Here is a 15,166-nt window from a genome sequence, read left to right on the forward strand (position 1 = left end):
CAGGCAAACAATCTTAACTATTACAAGTTAATTTTTCTTTTTTCTCAGTCGAACATTAACTAATGGCCATAAACTATGAATCTGCACATTCCATGTTTTGTGTAGTTAACCTGGGTATGGTCTACATTAAACATTCAATGTTACCACACGGCATACTTGGCAGTGCACTCAGGATGTGAATTCATTCCTGACATCTGAATCCAAAAGTTTCCAACTCTTAGAGCAATTAAAGCGTGGAACTTGGCAGACGCAGTAAAATTCCTGTACTTTTATCAAGGAACAAACAGCAAAACTGTTGTGGCAATTGGAATGATTCCCTTCAAAAATCCCATTAACAAGAACATCAAAAATCCTTTTAACAAAATTACCCAGAATCCCTCAGTGTGGATTCAGACTGAACTCTCCACACAGTGCTGCGGGGATGACATATTATTTGTACGCCAAAACCCAGAAATTAGTTAACATTTTAACATTTCTGGACCCTTTTCCCCCCAAAGTCAATGGTTTTTTAAATGGGTTTTTGGTTAAATGACCGAAATAAGGTCTGGGATTTTAAAGCATTATAAGCCATGAACCAAGTCAACCAGCCACGAGGAGAATCACAATATTACATACTTTGCAAAGAATAAGCAAAAAAGTATTTGAAAATTGAACAAAAATACAAAACAGCTTTAGTGAGAGAAAGATCTACAATTCCATGAAACATTGTGAACAGAATATTCAAATTAAAAAGGATGGAGAAATATAAAACATAAGGAGACCAACTCAATTTCAACATTTGTGGTGCTTCAAGGGAGTGGGCGGAGCCAAAGAGCTTGTTTGGCTTGTGGCAACTCTCTGATTGGTGGAACTGTCTGTACAGCATCTTGGGTAATGTAGTTTTTCCACCACAAATTCCGCATGATTATTTTATTTTTAACCCCTACTTTAGGTTAATTTTAAGCAATTTTTAAACAATATTTGGGTTAAATAAAACTGCCCAGCATGTTGGGCAAACATGTTTAGCCAACCGCTGGGTTAAAACAACCCAATCGCTAATTTTTTACAATGTAAAATGAAGCAGACAAGCAAATTTGACTTTGCTCACACTTTTAACAGGGATCTTTTGTCACAAGAAGCAGAAATGAAGCGCTAACCCCACAAGTGATAGTCTGTTATTTACACATCTGCATAAAGCGACACGTCCTATGATGATGTGTGATTTATGTGGATAAATGTACCTTGAGTAAGCAAATCTGTCAAAGTGAGTTTATCAAATCTGGACACTGGACTGACTAGAAACTTAAACTAACAAACCCTCTTTGAGCAAACATATACTTTGAGGTGCGTCACAAAGGCACGGCTTTGACAGGCTGTCATTACCGTGATTGGTTGCCTCTTTAGTCATCCTGAGAGAACGACCTCATTGAGAAAACACACATTATTACAGAGGCGCGATTCTTTGTCTGAGCTTGGAGTAGAGCAACCCTTTTTATTGTCTCATTATCAAATGGTTTATTTTGTGTGAAACTGCTACTATTAATGACAACCTACCTCACATGATCACACAGCCGAAGGCATCCATCAACCCAAACCATTAAAGACTGCAGTAATGGTGACAATTCCATCGTTTTGCAGGATTTTGAAGGAAAGTTTATTACCATGAAACACAGAACTGGCCCACGCCCAAGTTTCTATGACATTCTGGTCCCTAAACTAACTAATGTTAGTCTAAAGCAAGCACCATGAAAATGAAAAACACATGTCCCTACATTTTTCCATCAATCTCCATCAGTAGAATATATAACCTGGGCTGATTCAATGATGAATTCATGCACTTCAAGGGTGGTTGAAAGTAAAGATCGCAAACCTTGAAATTTTTCCAAAAACATTCAGTCAGGCCATATGTGGGGTACTTAATTTATTCTGTGTGCAGTCAAAACAACTCGCTGGCAATAAATCAGTTATTAGGCTATAATCTTGAGTTGCGTGTGGGGAGAGAAGCTGATGGTTATCTCAGCTTTCAAATAAAAAGAAAATATGAAGACGTTACCTGCTCCAGCTTAAAGATGTGCTGGTTGAAGTAGTGCTGAAGTCTCTCGTTGGCGAAGTTGATGCAGAATTGTTCAAAGCTGTTGTTCTCGTAGTCTTCAAAGCCAAAGATATCGAGAACCCCAATGGACAGGATCTGAAAGATGATGAGATGAAGGAACATTAAGAAACAGAAAAGTACTGCTAGGCAATTTACAGTGTTCTTGTGTTCTTGTGACAAACTGTAGGGGGCGATAGAGTTATTATCAATCAGCTAGCTAACAATGAACATGTCTACAGTTGACGATTGCTAATTAAGATCAGGGATCTACAGTGCAACCATTTCAGTTGCACTACTGTGAAAAAATATTTAGGCACCAGATCTAGTTGTCTACAGGGTCCAGAATAAACACTCTTCAAGCGCCAAATGAGAGTAAATGAGAGGCTGTGAGTTAACTATGTAAAATTATTAGAGATGCACCGATGTATACCAAAAAACTTGTCAGACTGCAACTCATACTGTGTGTGAAGAAAATCTCTCATGTTGAATTTAGGGCAAGTTATCACGACAATAAGGCATTAACAGTTAAACATTAAAGGATTAGTTCACTTCTGAATGTAAATTTCCTGATAATTTACTCACCCCCATGTCATCCGAGATGTTTATTTCTTTCTTTCTTGAAGGTTTTTGAGGAAAACATTCCAGGATTTTTCTCCATATAGTGGACTTCACTGGGGTTCAACGGGTTGAAGGTCCAAATGTCAGTTTCAGTGCAGCTTCAAAGAGCTCTACATGATCCCAGACGAGGAATAAGAGTCTTATCTAGAGAAACCATCGCTCATTTTCTAAAAAAAATAAAAAATATATACTTTTTAACCACAAATGCTCGTCTTGTACTGCTCTGAGATGTGCCACGCATTATGTAATCATGTTGGAAAGGTCACACGTGACGTAGGCGGATGTACTGATCCAGTGTTTACAAAGCAAATGTACAAAGACAGGCCTTTGCACACTGAGTCCGAAATTTTCGCATGCATTTTTTCGTATTCGTAATCCTAAAAAATCGTCACGCACAGAGACCTTGCACACCGAATCCGATGCATAAAAATAAATGCGTTGCGGAAAAAAAAAAAAAAAAAATCGCAAAACAATACAAAATGAAGTCTTCAAGCAGTGAGCATGATTTAGTTGTCTAAATCTCTCAAAATGTGTGCCACGGATGCGAAAAATGCAGAAAATCGAACCTGATCCGAATATTTTTTTGACGGACGAAAGTTTCAGAGGCAGTGTGCAAACGCGATTGACATAACGTGAGGTCGAATTTATTTTTTAACGTGCGGAAGTTGTGCATGCAAATTTCGGACTCAGTGTGCAAAGGCCTTAAGTCAAATGCCCCTTTACAAAAAAAGGTAAAACAACGATATTGGACAATTTTGAAGTTCAGGAGGAGTAAATGCAGTTTTTCGCCCTACTGCGGTACTTCCGTCTACATCACGCGTGACCTTTCTCGCGGATCTCTTATTCCTCGTCTGGGATCATGTAGAGCTCTTTGAAGCTGCACTGAAACTGACATTTGGACCTTCAACCCGTTGAACCCCAGTGAAGTCCACTATATGGAGAAAAATCCTGGAATGTTTTCCTCAAAAACCTTCATTTCTTTTCGACTGAAGACCGACATCTTGGATGACATGGGGGCTGAGTAAACAATCAAGAAATTTTAATTCTGAAGAATTACAGAACATATGCTTAACAGAACACAGAGAAATATAATATTATTATTAGTTATTTCACAATAAACAAAATGAAATAGCCTACATAGTTTGTGCAATTAGCCTACATTTATTTAAAATGAACGTTAAATGTTCATATTGATGTTCTGTCAGAATACAAATGTTTCATTTAATGGGTGCAACATCCTGTCAATGGCAGTCCCTTATGAAAATGAACCATTACTACAGTGACCATAGTTCAGCTAGGCATATAAAAGGCTTATTTGTAGATTTTCCATACCAAGTAAACATTTTAACCATGTGTAAACAAAAATATAATCTAATATAATGTTAAGTGGGTATCATAACCCATTTTACTCTTAGTAATTCAATAATTGAATAAATGTTAAAATCTTTAAGTTCATATTAGAGGTATCGTATCGGTATCGATATCGGCGATATTGGCCTTGAAAGTATCGGTATCGTATCAAAAACAAAATAAGTGGTATCGCCCATCCCTAGTCTGCGGTTTTCCCTACACCAGGGGTTCCCAAACACATTCCTGGAGCCTCCCCAGCACTGTACATTTTGCATGTCTTTGTCTGACACCCCCTTTTCAGGTCTTGGAGTCTCGACTAATGAGCTGATGATCTGAATCAGGTGTTTGATTAAGGAGACATGGAAAACATGCAGTGTTGAGGAGGCTCCAGGAATGTGTTTGGGAACCCCTGCCCTACACCATCCAATAATCGCAAAGAGCTTTGTTACTTATGATAAGAAACAAAGTCTCAGCATACAAATTCTGTCCATTTTATTATGAAATTCAAACAATAAATGCCGTTTTGATGCTCTTAAATGTGGTGTGACACTTTATTACAAGTTACAGCATGAAAAAACATGCATGAACATCAGAAGGTATGTTGAAAGATACAGTACAACTTACTGAAATGAATCATTTCTCATGTAATCGTTCAATCAGTGTTTCAAAACAGGCATTTTTTCATGCCTTCAGTCAACATATCAAGCACAAAAATCTGTGTACGACTGTCGACTGCACTTCACAGACTGAACACTGTGCTTTTGTGTGTTAATCTTCAGAAGGTGAACCGGGTTAACATGAGCTGCTGTTTAAATGAAGTGAAAATATTACATTTATAATATGTTTTCTCATGCCTACTCATGCATGTTTTACTGTGGCACATTAAAAACATGCAAAAAAAGAGCGAGTTTCGAAAGTGTTTAATCTCAAGCAAGCTTGTTTAGCTGGAATGTTCACACACTTATATAGTGTTCATTTCAGGCTTGACTCTAACATAATGTTCAGCAGAAATCTTCCAGTGAATTTTACATAACAGCAGGAGCCCAGTCAGTGTGGCTGAATATATCCCATTACATAATGTCTCCATCCATAATTTAGAGATTAAAGCAGTGAAAGCCACAGAAAAACAGGGTGCGTCTCTGTCAGATGGACTCATATTCCTGCTGTGTAATGTAATTGCTGTCAGGTGACTCACTAGGGCTCCACTGTCATCCATATAGCGAATGAAACTGATTTACCAGTAAAAAATGATTTTACCTTGGCTGACTCTTCCAAGTCCCGTTGGTTGAGCAGGGCATGATTGATCCTGAACACGATCCAGTCAAAGAGGGCGCTGTAGAGCGATTTAGCCATGGAGTCCCGTACCGTCCCAGCCTGAATGAGAGTGAAGAATGTCACTTTGATTTAATTATCAAGACTTTTTAAACCAAGATGGACAGAAAATGTGACTAATGTAAATGTAAATGTGTTCACTGAGACCAAAAAGTATGTGTTGTGACCTTTATTCTTGGGTTGAAGGCAATATTTGGATTATTTGAATACTTTAGTAAAATATTTGAGCTGTAATGCCTAAATGTTGTTTGTTTGAGGTGGGACTGCTATTATAGGAGGATAAGGCAGTATTTGTTTATGGTATCGCCAAGACTGACCCAAAACTAGTACAGATCCTCCAAAATAGTTGCATGTTGTGTGCCACTCATATCACAAGACAGAAACTAGTCTAATGATTCTTTAGGAAAGTTAATGCCAAATAAATAAAACCATCACAATATTCACAATGTTGGTTAATTAAATATCGCCAGCAAAAGTATAAAGCACATATATCTGGAATATACAATATATCGACCAGTCCAAGTTGGAGGGGGAGATAACTTTTATTTGTGGTTACATGAATGACTTAATAACTATGTTTGCAAGGATTTGTAAAGTTTAAATCTGTAAGCGTATGAAGTTCTTGGGATTTATTAAGTCAACCCAAGTGGTGACTGTGAAGCTCTGATTTTAATAAAACGGCTCGCCAGTTCAATATTTAAAGATGACAGGAGAACAGAGTCCTAATGCCGGAAAAAAGCTTTGAAAACCTCATGGCTGGATCTAATTATAATGACGGAGCATGACGAAGCTCTTGAGAAACACATTACTGCACTGAGCATCAGGCGAAATGAAGAAAATCAGAAATGTTCAAAATTAACACAGAAGTATCTCTTTAGGCCGAGCGACTGCAAAAAGACCTTTATATTTAGACATTGACCACATGAACATCACATTTCAATAAAGGTCCAAATGGTTAAGACTTTATTCTGAGTGAGATGTTAACACACTACACAGCCATGCTGCTATATATTATAGTGCGTTTTAATCATTTTAAATTACAGTCCAGCTCATTCAATCTCATGTGTGTCCTTAATAATAACACGCAACAATGGGTAACACTTTGCTTCGATAGTCCACTTTAGATTAACTTTGTAACTACATCAGCTTATATACTAACCCGAACACTAACAGTCTACTAATACTCTCAGAGCTAGTTGACATGTAAGTTACTTGTAGTTAACAGAATGTCTAAAGTGGACCATCGAAGCAAAGTGTAACCCAATAATGTGTTTAATTTGCAGAATGTAGGCCATGATGTTTTTTGCAACATTTGTCCAATATTACATTAACAAAGACTCCTCCTCACTGCGAAAATGTTTCTTCAGTAGCCTGACATTTAACAACTGTCTGTCTAATATCGTCCAAAATGACTTTAAACAGTTGCTGTTGATATGGGCTGGGCATCAATACACGTATCCCTATTCGATTCGATTAACAAGATCTCAATTTGATTCGATTCTTGATTTTCATTTTGATTCAATTATTAAATTTTCACTGAAAGGTAAAGTGAAAAAGTAATAAATGAATTAAATAGTTATTGTTTTTGACCCATGTATCCTTGTATTGAAATAAGGATGTGACACCCAATATTTTCAATACCAGTGAAATTCTCGATTCCAATTTCAGGTTGGTCTAACAGTAGTTTTCAGGTATAGAAATTGAATAAAGTAATCAACTGTAAAACAACACTGCATATAATCTTCACTGTACAAATTAAATAAATTATTAAAGTTAAATTAAATTTATTTGTCTTTTGTAGCAGTGTTAATTTCGTTGACGAATAATTTGCGTCATAATTTTCGTCAACGACATTTTTCACGGACGAAAACGAGACGATGACTAAATAAAAATGCATTTTGAATGACTAAAACTATGACTAAAATCTACTCTAATTTTCGTCAACGAATAAAAACGAGACAAAAATGAAAGAGATAGACGATTTGGGAAGATATCCAGTCAGGACTGCTGTCCTGTGTGGAAGATGCGCACATTTGAAGTGTAACGTGCTGATCTAACCGCGGGAAATGCGGCGCTGTTGCGCCCTCTACAGGCTCGCGCAGCAGCAGCACTTCAGACTACTTCGCAATTAATGAATAGCGCACATTTATGCCAAGCGATTGCTTATAAGCTAATGTTGATGAATTATGATGTTTACTACACAATGTTTATATGGTAGTATGTTTTAGACGGATGTAAGTATGCATATTTTATCACCCTCATGAGTAGCCTGCTACAGTGCAGACTGCAGACATTTCAGAATAAGAGTCATGGTGTATTTTGGGGTGGTTTATAATGATTTTTTCCTGGTCATTGTTATTTTGTTTACACAATTAACTGTATTTCTGTTCAATTCATAGTAAAATACCGTATCTTCTGTCACAGGAAGGAAAGAAGAACATTATTTGACACATTAATCAATATATTTTACAAATATAAGGGTTAACTAAACCTAAAACCAAAGAAATCTTCATTACTTGAAGTAAACGTTAAATGAAATAAAAAATAAATATATATAAAAAAATGTAAAGTCTAAAGCTTGAGCTTAACCTGAGGTATTAAAATAAACAGAATTAAAAACTTATAGACATTTAAAAGCAAATACTAACAGACAAACACAAAAAATTACTAAAACTTTTAACTAAAATTACAATGAAAACAGAAAAACTAAAAATCAAATCTAATAAAAATTTGAAATGAAAACTATAATAGTACCTCAATGATAAGTGTGTCAATCCTGTTTTTTCGTGTCTTTTTGCACTTGAACGGTCAAAAAACGTCCGCTTTGGCGAGCAAAGTACAGTTGGGTGAACATAAACAGTTTGGGGAATATGTAGGCCTACCTATATCAGTGCATAGGATCTATGTATTGTTAGAGAAATGCTTAAAGCATTATAATTTAACTAAATGAAATGTTAGTCGACTAAAATCTTATGATATTTAGTCGACTAAAACTAGACTAAAACTAAAACAATTTCCGATGACTAAAATATGACTAAAACTAAATGGCATTTTAGTCAAAAGACTATGACTAAAACTAAATTAAAATTTGCTGTCAAAATTAACACTGTTTTGTAGTTTGATTTAACATTAAAAACACAGACAGCAGCAGGAATATTAGGCTGCTGTCACTTTAAGACTAATGCACGGATCCAATATACTGATACACATGTGTTGTCTTTCTCTACTGTTTACATTCACTTAAGCCATAACTGACTACTGTATGTTTACTTGCCAAGGAGGGCATTTTGAGATAAATCTGTATGAATTTGTCCGTTCAAGTGCAAGGAGACGTGAAAGAGAATTCATTTTATTACTTGCACGCAGCGCACACAAAGCTCTCTTTCGCGTCTTCTTGCACTTGAATGCTTAAATTGGCAAGGCTTGAAAACGTGCGGAAATTTTAAACTTTCCTGACCATGTAGCACTGGCCCGATCGCAACAGTGACAGTTCCTCCAACTGTCCAGAGCGTCTTTCAAGCTGAAAGGTCACGCCATGTTAAACACTGAATGAATTAACGGGTCCCCGCTGTAACATTATGCAAGGTAAATAACATCTAGTGGAGAAGACTAGTAATAAGATTAATGTCAATCAGATATTATGTTCCATGTTTGCGGAAATAAGTACGGAAAAAAGATTGATTTGTGGCTTTTGAGAATCGATATCGAACAGACCGCATGACCCAATATTTTGATTTTATTCTGGCTATGGTTAATGCTGACAAAGTTAAAAGACAAAACCAGTTTTCAGCTTACCTCAGCCAGTCTGTATGGGACTATCAGCTTCTCACCCACTGTCACAGTCTTCCGTGTTGTCAGGGCCTCAAACAGCATTTCCTCCTTGACCTGTAATGATGCAAGACGGGTTCTCGTTCTCAAGATCTTCAGCCATAAAACATATGGATTACAACACAGCTTTTATTCAAGCCAGTGTTTAGTTACGTACATGGACAAGGAGCAAAACATTGCTAGCACCAAGCGGCATTAACGGCCGTGAGAAAGATTTATTTTCAATTGTTGACTTTGGGGCCTGCGATGTTGAATTGTCCTTTAAACATCCGGTAGCACTCAGTGATAGAGGTTTCTTAAAGGATTAGTTCACTTTCAAATACAATTTTCCTGATAATTTACTCACCCCAATGTCATCCAAGATGTCCATGTCCTTCTTTCTTCAGTCGAAAAGAAATGAAGGTTTTTGATGAAGACATTCCAGGATTATTCTCCTTATAGTGGACTTCAATGGCCTCCAAACGGTTGAAGGTCAAAATTACAGTTTCAGTGCAGCTTCAAAGAGCTTTAAACGATCCCAGACGAGGAATAAGAGTCTTATTTAGCGAAACGATCTGTCATTTTCAAAAAAACTGTAAATGTATATGCTTTTATATAAACAAATGATCGCCTTCCAAGTGGTCCCGCCAAAACTGCACTTTCGTATTCTTCAAAAAGCTTACGCTGTATGTCCTACGCCTTCCCTATTCTACTTACGGAATAAATGGAACTGGCGCTGCGTTCGTTCCGTAAGTAGAATAAGTAGAATATGTTTTCATCAAAAACCTTAATTTCTTTTCAACTGAAGAAAGAAGGACATGGACATTTTGGATGACATGGGGGTGAGTAAATTATCAGGAAAATTTTATTTGAAAGTGAACTAATCCTTTAAGACACAGGGAGACTGCATCCACCTCTATATTGTAACATTAATAATATAGTGAATAAAAACAATACAGCTATAATAATAACTGGTTAGAATCTTAGGAACTAAACCACAGTATATTGCCTGTTACGAATCAAAGTCTGGACACACAACGCCACGACAATCATGAGACCTCAACACAGGCCAACACTCGCTCATTAACACATTAAAAGGGCCGATATGAACCCAGCGGTGAACTGTGAAAAATATGCGGCTGGGTTATGCACACTGGGAAAGATGTCTACATCCAATATAAACTCATTGAGCCTGATGTTGAGTTATTCAACTGTAATGGTGAACAGATGGGTAAGGGCTCAGAGATTTGGCCTCATCTGCATATATTACAATGATTTCGAGGTCTGCAGACTGAGGGCAATTGTAAAAACACTTGAGTGTTCATTCTCTCTTTCCTTCAGAGGGATTCATGAAGGTGTGTGTCTAAAGATAAAGGCCAGGTGTGCTTTGATCACACTATTAGAGGTGCTGGTATAGAGATGTTATGTATGCGTTGAGTTCAAAGGCTCTGAACAATCACATCCTATATCCTGTCGACCCACAATACAGGACTCCATGGCCTTCATTCAGGAACTCTATCTACTTCCTTGAGTAGGCTGACCAAATCCCGCGCAAAAGGAACCCAGCCTTCCTCCGTTTCCAAGAGATCTGTTCAAAGCGATTCAGGCTCTTAAATTACAAATATTCGCAATTCGATGGTAGTACTAGCACAAATTATAGGACCTTTTCGATGAATCGGCTTGTCCATTTCACAATATGCCTACATCCCTACTATATGGAGGGTATGCACATGATGTCACAGTAGGCGGAGTTACTGCGGTTACACCCTCTGAGTGGCAGCATTGGTGCTCAATCGCACAAAAACACATCTAAAAATGGGAAAGAGCTTTCGACAACATCTCTGACCTTTATTTCTCTCAACATGGGGACAGGAGAGCTGTCAATAAATGTGAAAAAGTAACCGATATTTTGTTGTAAATTGAGAAAGTAATGCGTTACTTTACTAGTTACTTGAAAAAAGTAATCTGATTATGTAACTCAAGTTACTTGTAATGCATTACCCACAACACTGGTCATAATATTCATAATATTTATAAACCAGTAGGCAAAAAGTAGCCGGATGAGGTACTACTTCCCCCGAGACTCCAAAGTGCGCATCCAGTGGACACTTTACTATCCCATGAGGCCGTAGGAGAGGAGTCAAAGTGACGCATCTTGTAGAGCGTCCAGATTGCTTTCATACTACACACATTCACACTATATTGAACATGCTTTCTGACCATTAAAAAAGTAAAGTCTTCATCAAATGTATTACCTATACGGACAGTGTGCGATTTTGGATGCAGCTTGAAGTGTCATGAAACCCCCATTTTAGCATTGGTCGTTCACACCTCGGATTTGAAAAGGCGCAAAAAATGGGCATGTAAAGATGTGGAAAAGTGTGTGTGGGGAGGGGGGGCAGTTTAACACTTTAAAAAAAGCCATAAAGCCATAGTTACTTTTTTATTTGAAATTTTGGTCTACATCATTGTCTTCTGTGTATCATGATCAGACGTACCGCTTTATCAGCGTCCTTATTTGCACATATATATGCGCATACATTTACTTTATGAATCAGTTCAACTCACTGACTCAATGAATCTTGAATAATAACTATTCAAGTCTATTCATCAAACATGCATTGTGTGGCTTCAGGAATATTATATGCTCTAGTGTCCTCTTTTGAAACTTGAAAGTTCCAGTCCTCTTGCTTTGTATTGCATTGAAAAGAGTGACCAGTTCTGTGCATTATTCAAAATTTCTGCTTTTGCCTTCCACAAAGGAGGACATGCAGGTTCAGAGCGATATGATTTGAAGTAAATCAAATGAAAAAGCAATGTGTTTTGTGATGTAATGTGATGCACAGATGTACCTCGAGCAGCTCTGATACTACAGGCAGAACTTCAGGATTGCAGATGTCAATGGAGTCATCCCGGTAAATCTTCTTCTTGTATCGGATATTTCCTAAATGAAGGATAGCTGACAGCAGAGAGAAAATCCTGTAAGGAGGGGAAAAAAATCAGACATCCTGAGTGAGAGATACAAACGGGTAGTTGGCAAATATCATGTTCATACCTTTTTTATGCTGGTCACCTATTTCATAATTTTTATCTTTAATGCTGTTTTAGTAAGGGATGCATGATATATATAGGCTACCATATCGGTATCGGCCGATATATATTTGTTTTTAATGTTATCGTTATCGGCCCAATAGATGCGCTAAAAAAAATTTAAAACTAAAAAAAATTTAAAACTAAAAAAATTTGGATTTAGATTTATCGGCCAATATATCGGTTATCGGCTTTCAAATATAAAGAATTATCGGTTATCGGTATTGGTCAAAATTTTCATATCGGTGCATCCCTAGTTTTAGTTCACTTAAATAGTAAATATTAAAATAAAAAATTAAAAAATTTAAATTTTTAAACTTCCAAGAGGGCCTCAAGATGACTTACATTATTTTAAATTAGACAAAACAAGCATGAAAATAAGCTGAAACAATGAAAAAACAAGATATTTCTTATTATTTTGGTTATTTTTATAACGAATTTACTCATTTCTAGTTATGCTAAGCTCTAAAATTGTAGAAAATGTGTAAATAATGCTGTGGAGAATGAAGTTTGAAATCCACTGTTTTAAAGCGATAGTCATCATCATTCAATTAATTGATATGTTGTTCCAAATCTGTATGACTTTCTAATTCTCAATGAAATACAAAAGGAGAAATATTGATATATTGTAGTGGTCAGTCATTTCCGAGCAATGAATGGGGATTAAAGCTTTCGAGCTTTAAAAACAACAACATCATAAAAATACCAAAGTAGTCCATACAACTTGCTATATCACATTTCTTCTAAAAGCTGCATGTTTGTGATGAACAGACATTAAGTTGTTTTTTATTGAAAATCTTCCCAACTAATGGTACAGTATGACAACTAGGGATGCGCGATATATCGGCCACCATATCGGTATCAGCCGATATATGTTCATTTTTAATATTATCAATAAAAAAATTTGAATGATATATTAAGCTGATAAATAAAGAATTATTTCCTTCAGCTGAGACACTTCAGACGTGTACTGTTCACCATGATGGTTCTGAATTACTTGAAATATGATTGGAGTCACTTCAAAAAGTGCAACATGTGCAGCGGAAGTCTGTTATATAGACTACATAAAATTATAATTGTGTGCTTGGGACACGGCTTTTAATGGTGAGACTTTTTGTAATCAGGCTCTCAAAAACTATATAAAAATTTTGATTTAGATTTATCGGCTAATATATCGGTTATCGGCTTTCAAATATAAAGAATTATCGGTTATCGGTATCGGCCAAAATTTTCATATCGGTGCATCCCTAATGTTAACCATTGTGTTTAAAACACTACTTCTCTCACGAACTCTCATGAAGGAGAGCTAGGGTGGATGTCAAGACTTGAAAAAGGTTGGAATAAAGACAAAAAAATTATGTGTAAACTATCCATTTAAGAGAATAATATTTAAAGCATGCTCATAACTAATGAAGATATTAAACAATTGCACGCAAAGTTTGTGTTAGTTGACCAGAGTTTTGGACAAACTCACTGTTTACGTGTGGTGGGAAGGAAGCCCACCATCTCCATAGCCAGCTGCAAGCGCTCAAAGTCGTGCTTAAGATCCTCCCCTTCGACTGTGAAGCAATCCTGCTGGTGGCAACAAGAAAAGAAAGGTTACCAGCACTTCAAATCAATTAAACACCATTTCACACCACAGTCACAGCCTGAGGTTTGTTCATGGGTGGTGTGCTATGCAATAATTTAATTTAATTACTCCTTAGAATCTGTTCAAAAAGCTCATAAACCTTACGCGCTATTGATGTTTCCAAAATGCTACAGCACTTCAATGCATAATAAGCTAATAGCATGTTGCGTTTCAGCCGCTCGTATGCATTCAAACACAAATGTGGACAGCAGAGCTGCTTTTGGGGGCTGCCAGCGCTCCAAACTGTCATGGTTTGGTTGATTGACTTAAAGCACCATGTCATTATGAAGTTTGGTCAAAAAAGCAAGAGCTGCCACATTTTTCTGGTTGAAAATGAGGGCCCTGGTGAATGTTTGCATATGCATGTTCTGCCCATGCAGTGGAAAATACAGAGTGATTTGCCTTTTTTTACACACACATTGGAAATCTGGCACACCAGTAATGGTAATAAGAAAAGTAGCAATTTATGACCAGATTCACTGCATCAAACGGACCTGAACAAGTTCATGGGTTTCAGTGAAGAAACAAGCTGCATATGTGCATCATCCCACTAAGTAAATCTGGTTTAGAAATAACAGCTAATGGCCCAAAAGATGATTTTCAATCTGCAAGATCTGTGTTTCTCAATGTAGAGTTAGAAACATACACATTATATTGTGACCATGTCATTATTGGTCAAAGTTACAGGAAATAATGTATATTATATTAGGTAACAGATAATATCAGAGTATATTTGATCCAACTCCAACAGTATACCATTATTTATTGTTTTCTGATATCTAAATTTTACTTTACTCACTGATTTTACACTTTAAGCCAACAGTTTATGTATTTATTTATTTAGTTATATTTATAATGTTAGCCATCATATTTATCAGTCATATATATATATATATTTATTTTTTCATTATTTATATATACACTACTGTACATGATGTTTTGATGGCTGTTGTTCATTAAAAGGCAGAACAGTAAAGATTTATAATACCATTATATTGCTTATCAGCAATTAAAAAGAAATATTATAATAAAAAATGTATACTGTATCAGCCAACATTATGGATTTAAAAAAAAGCTATCCGATGCATTAAGTCAATATTGATAAAGAGGGTTTTTATATCCGTTTTTTAAAGTCCAAAAGTACTAACATTTCATTTAATGTGCAAATTTGTTTTAAAAGTGTAGATTGGATAATATCTGTTTTGATGGTAACACTTTAGATAAGGGAACACATATTCACTATTAACTAGGAGTTTTGCCTCAAACTC

The 15,166-nt window shown here is 36.3% G+C and overlaps 1 protein-coding gene across 9 annotated transcripts in view; it reads right to left on the reverse strand.

Annotated features, from left to right (window-relative positions):
- The window catches only part of myo9aa (myosin IXAa), a 164,762-nt gene that overhangs the window by 52,972 nt on the left and 96,624 nt on the right, over positions 1 to 15,166 (reverse strand). For 6 of the 9 annotated variants that reach the window (XM_048186342.1, XM_048186348.1, XM_048186345.1 and 3 more), the window contains 5 exons: positions 13,743 to 13,843; positions 12,031 to 12,157; positions 9,167 to 9,256; positions 5,297 to 5,413; positions 2,033 to 2,167 (listed from right to left, as the gene is read on the reverse strand). In XM_048186342.1, coding sequence (XP_048042299.1) covers positions 2,033 to 2,167; positions 5,297 to 5,413; positions 9,167 to 9,256; positions 12,031 to 12,157; positions 13,743 to 13,843 — 570 coding nt within the window. The remainder of the gene's footprint in view (positions 1 to 2,032; positions 2,168 to 5,296; positions 5,414 to 9,166; positions 9,257 to 12,030; positions 12,158 to 13,742; positions 13,844 to 15,166) is intronic. The other 3 variants (XM_048186343.1, XM_048186346.1, XM_048186340.1) reach the window with 1 other exon arrangement.

This window comes from Megalobrama amblycephala, linkage group LG3, assembly GCF_018812025.1.
Source record: "Megalobrama amblycephala isolate DHTTF-2021 linkage group LG3, ASM1881202v1, whole genome shotgun sequence".
Classification (NCBI taxonomy): Eukaryota; Metazoa; Chordata; class Actinopteri; order Cypriniformes; family Xenocyprididae; genus Megalobrama; species Megalobrama amblycephala.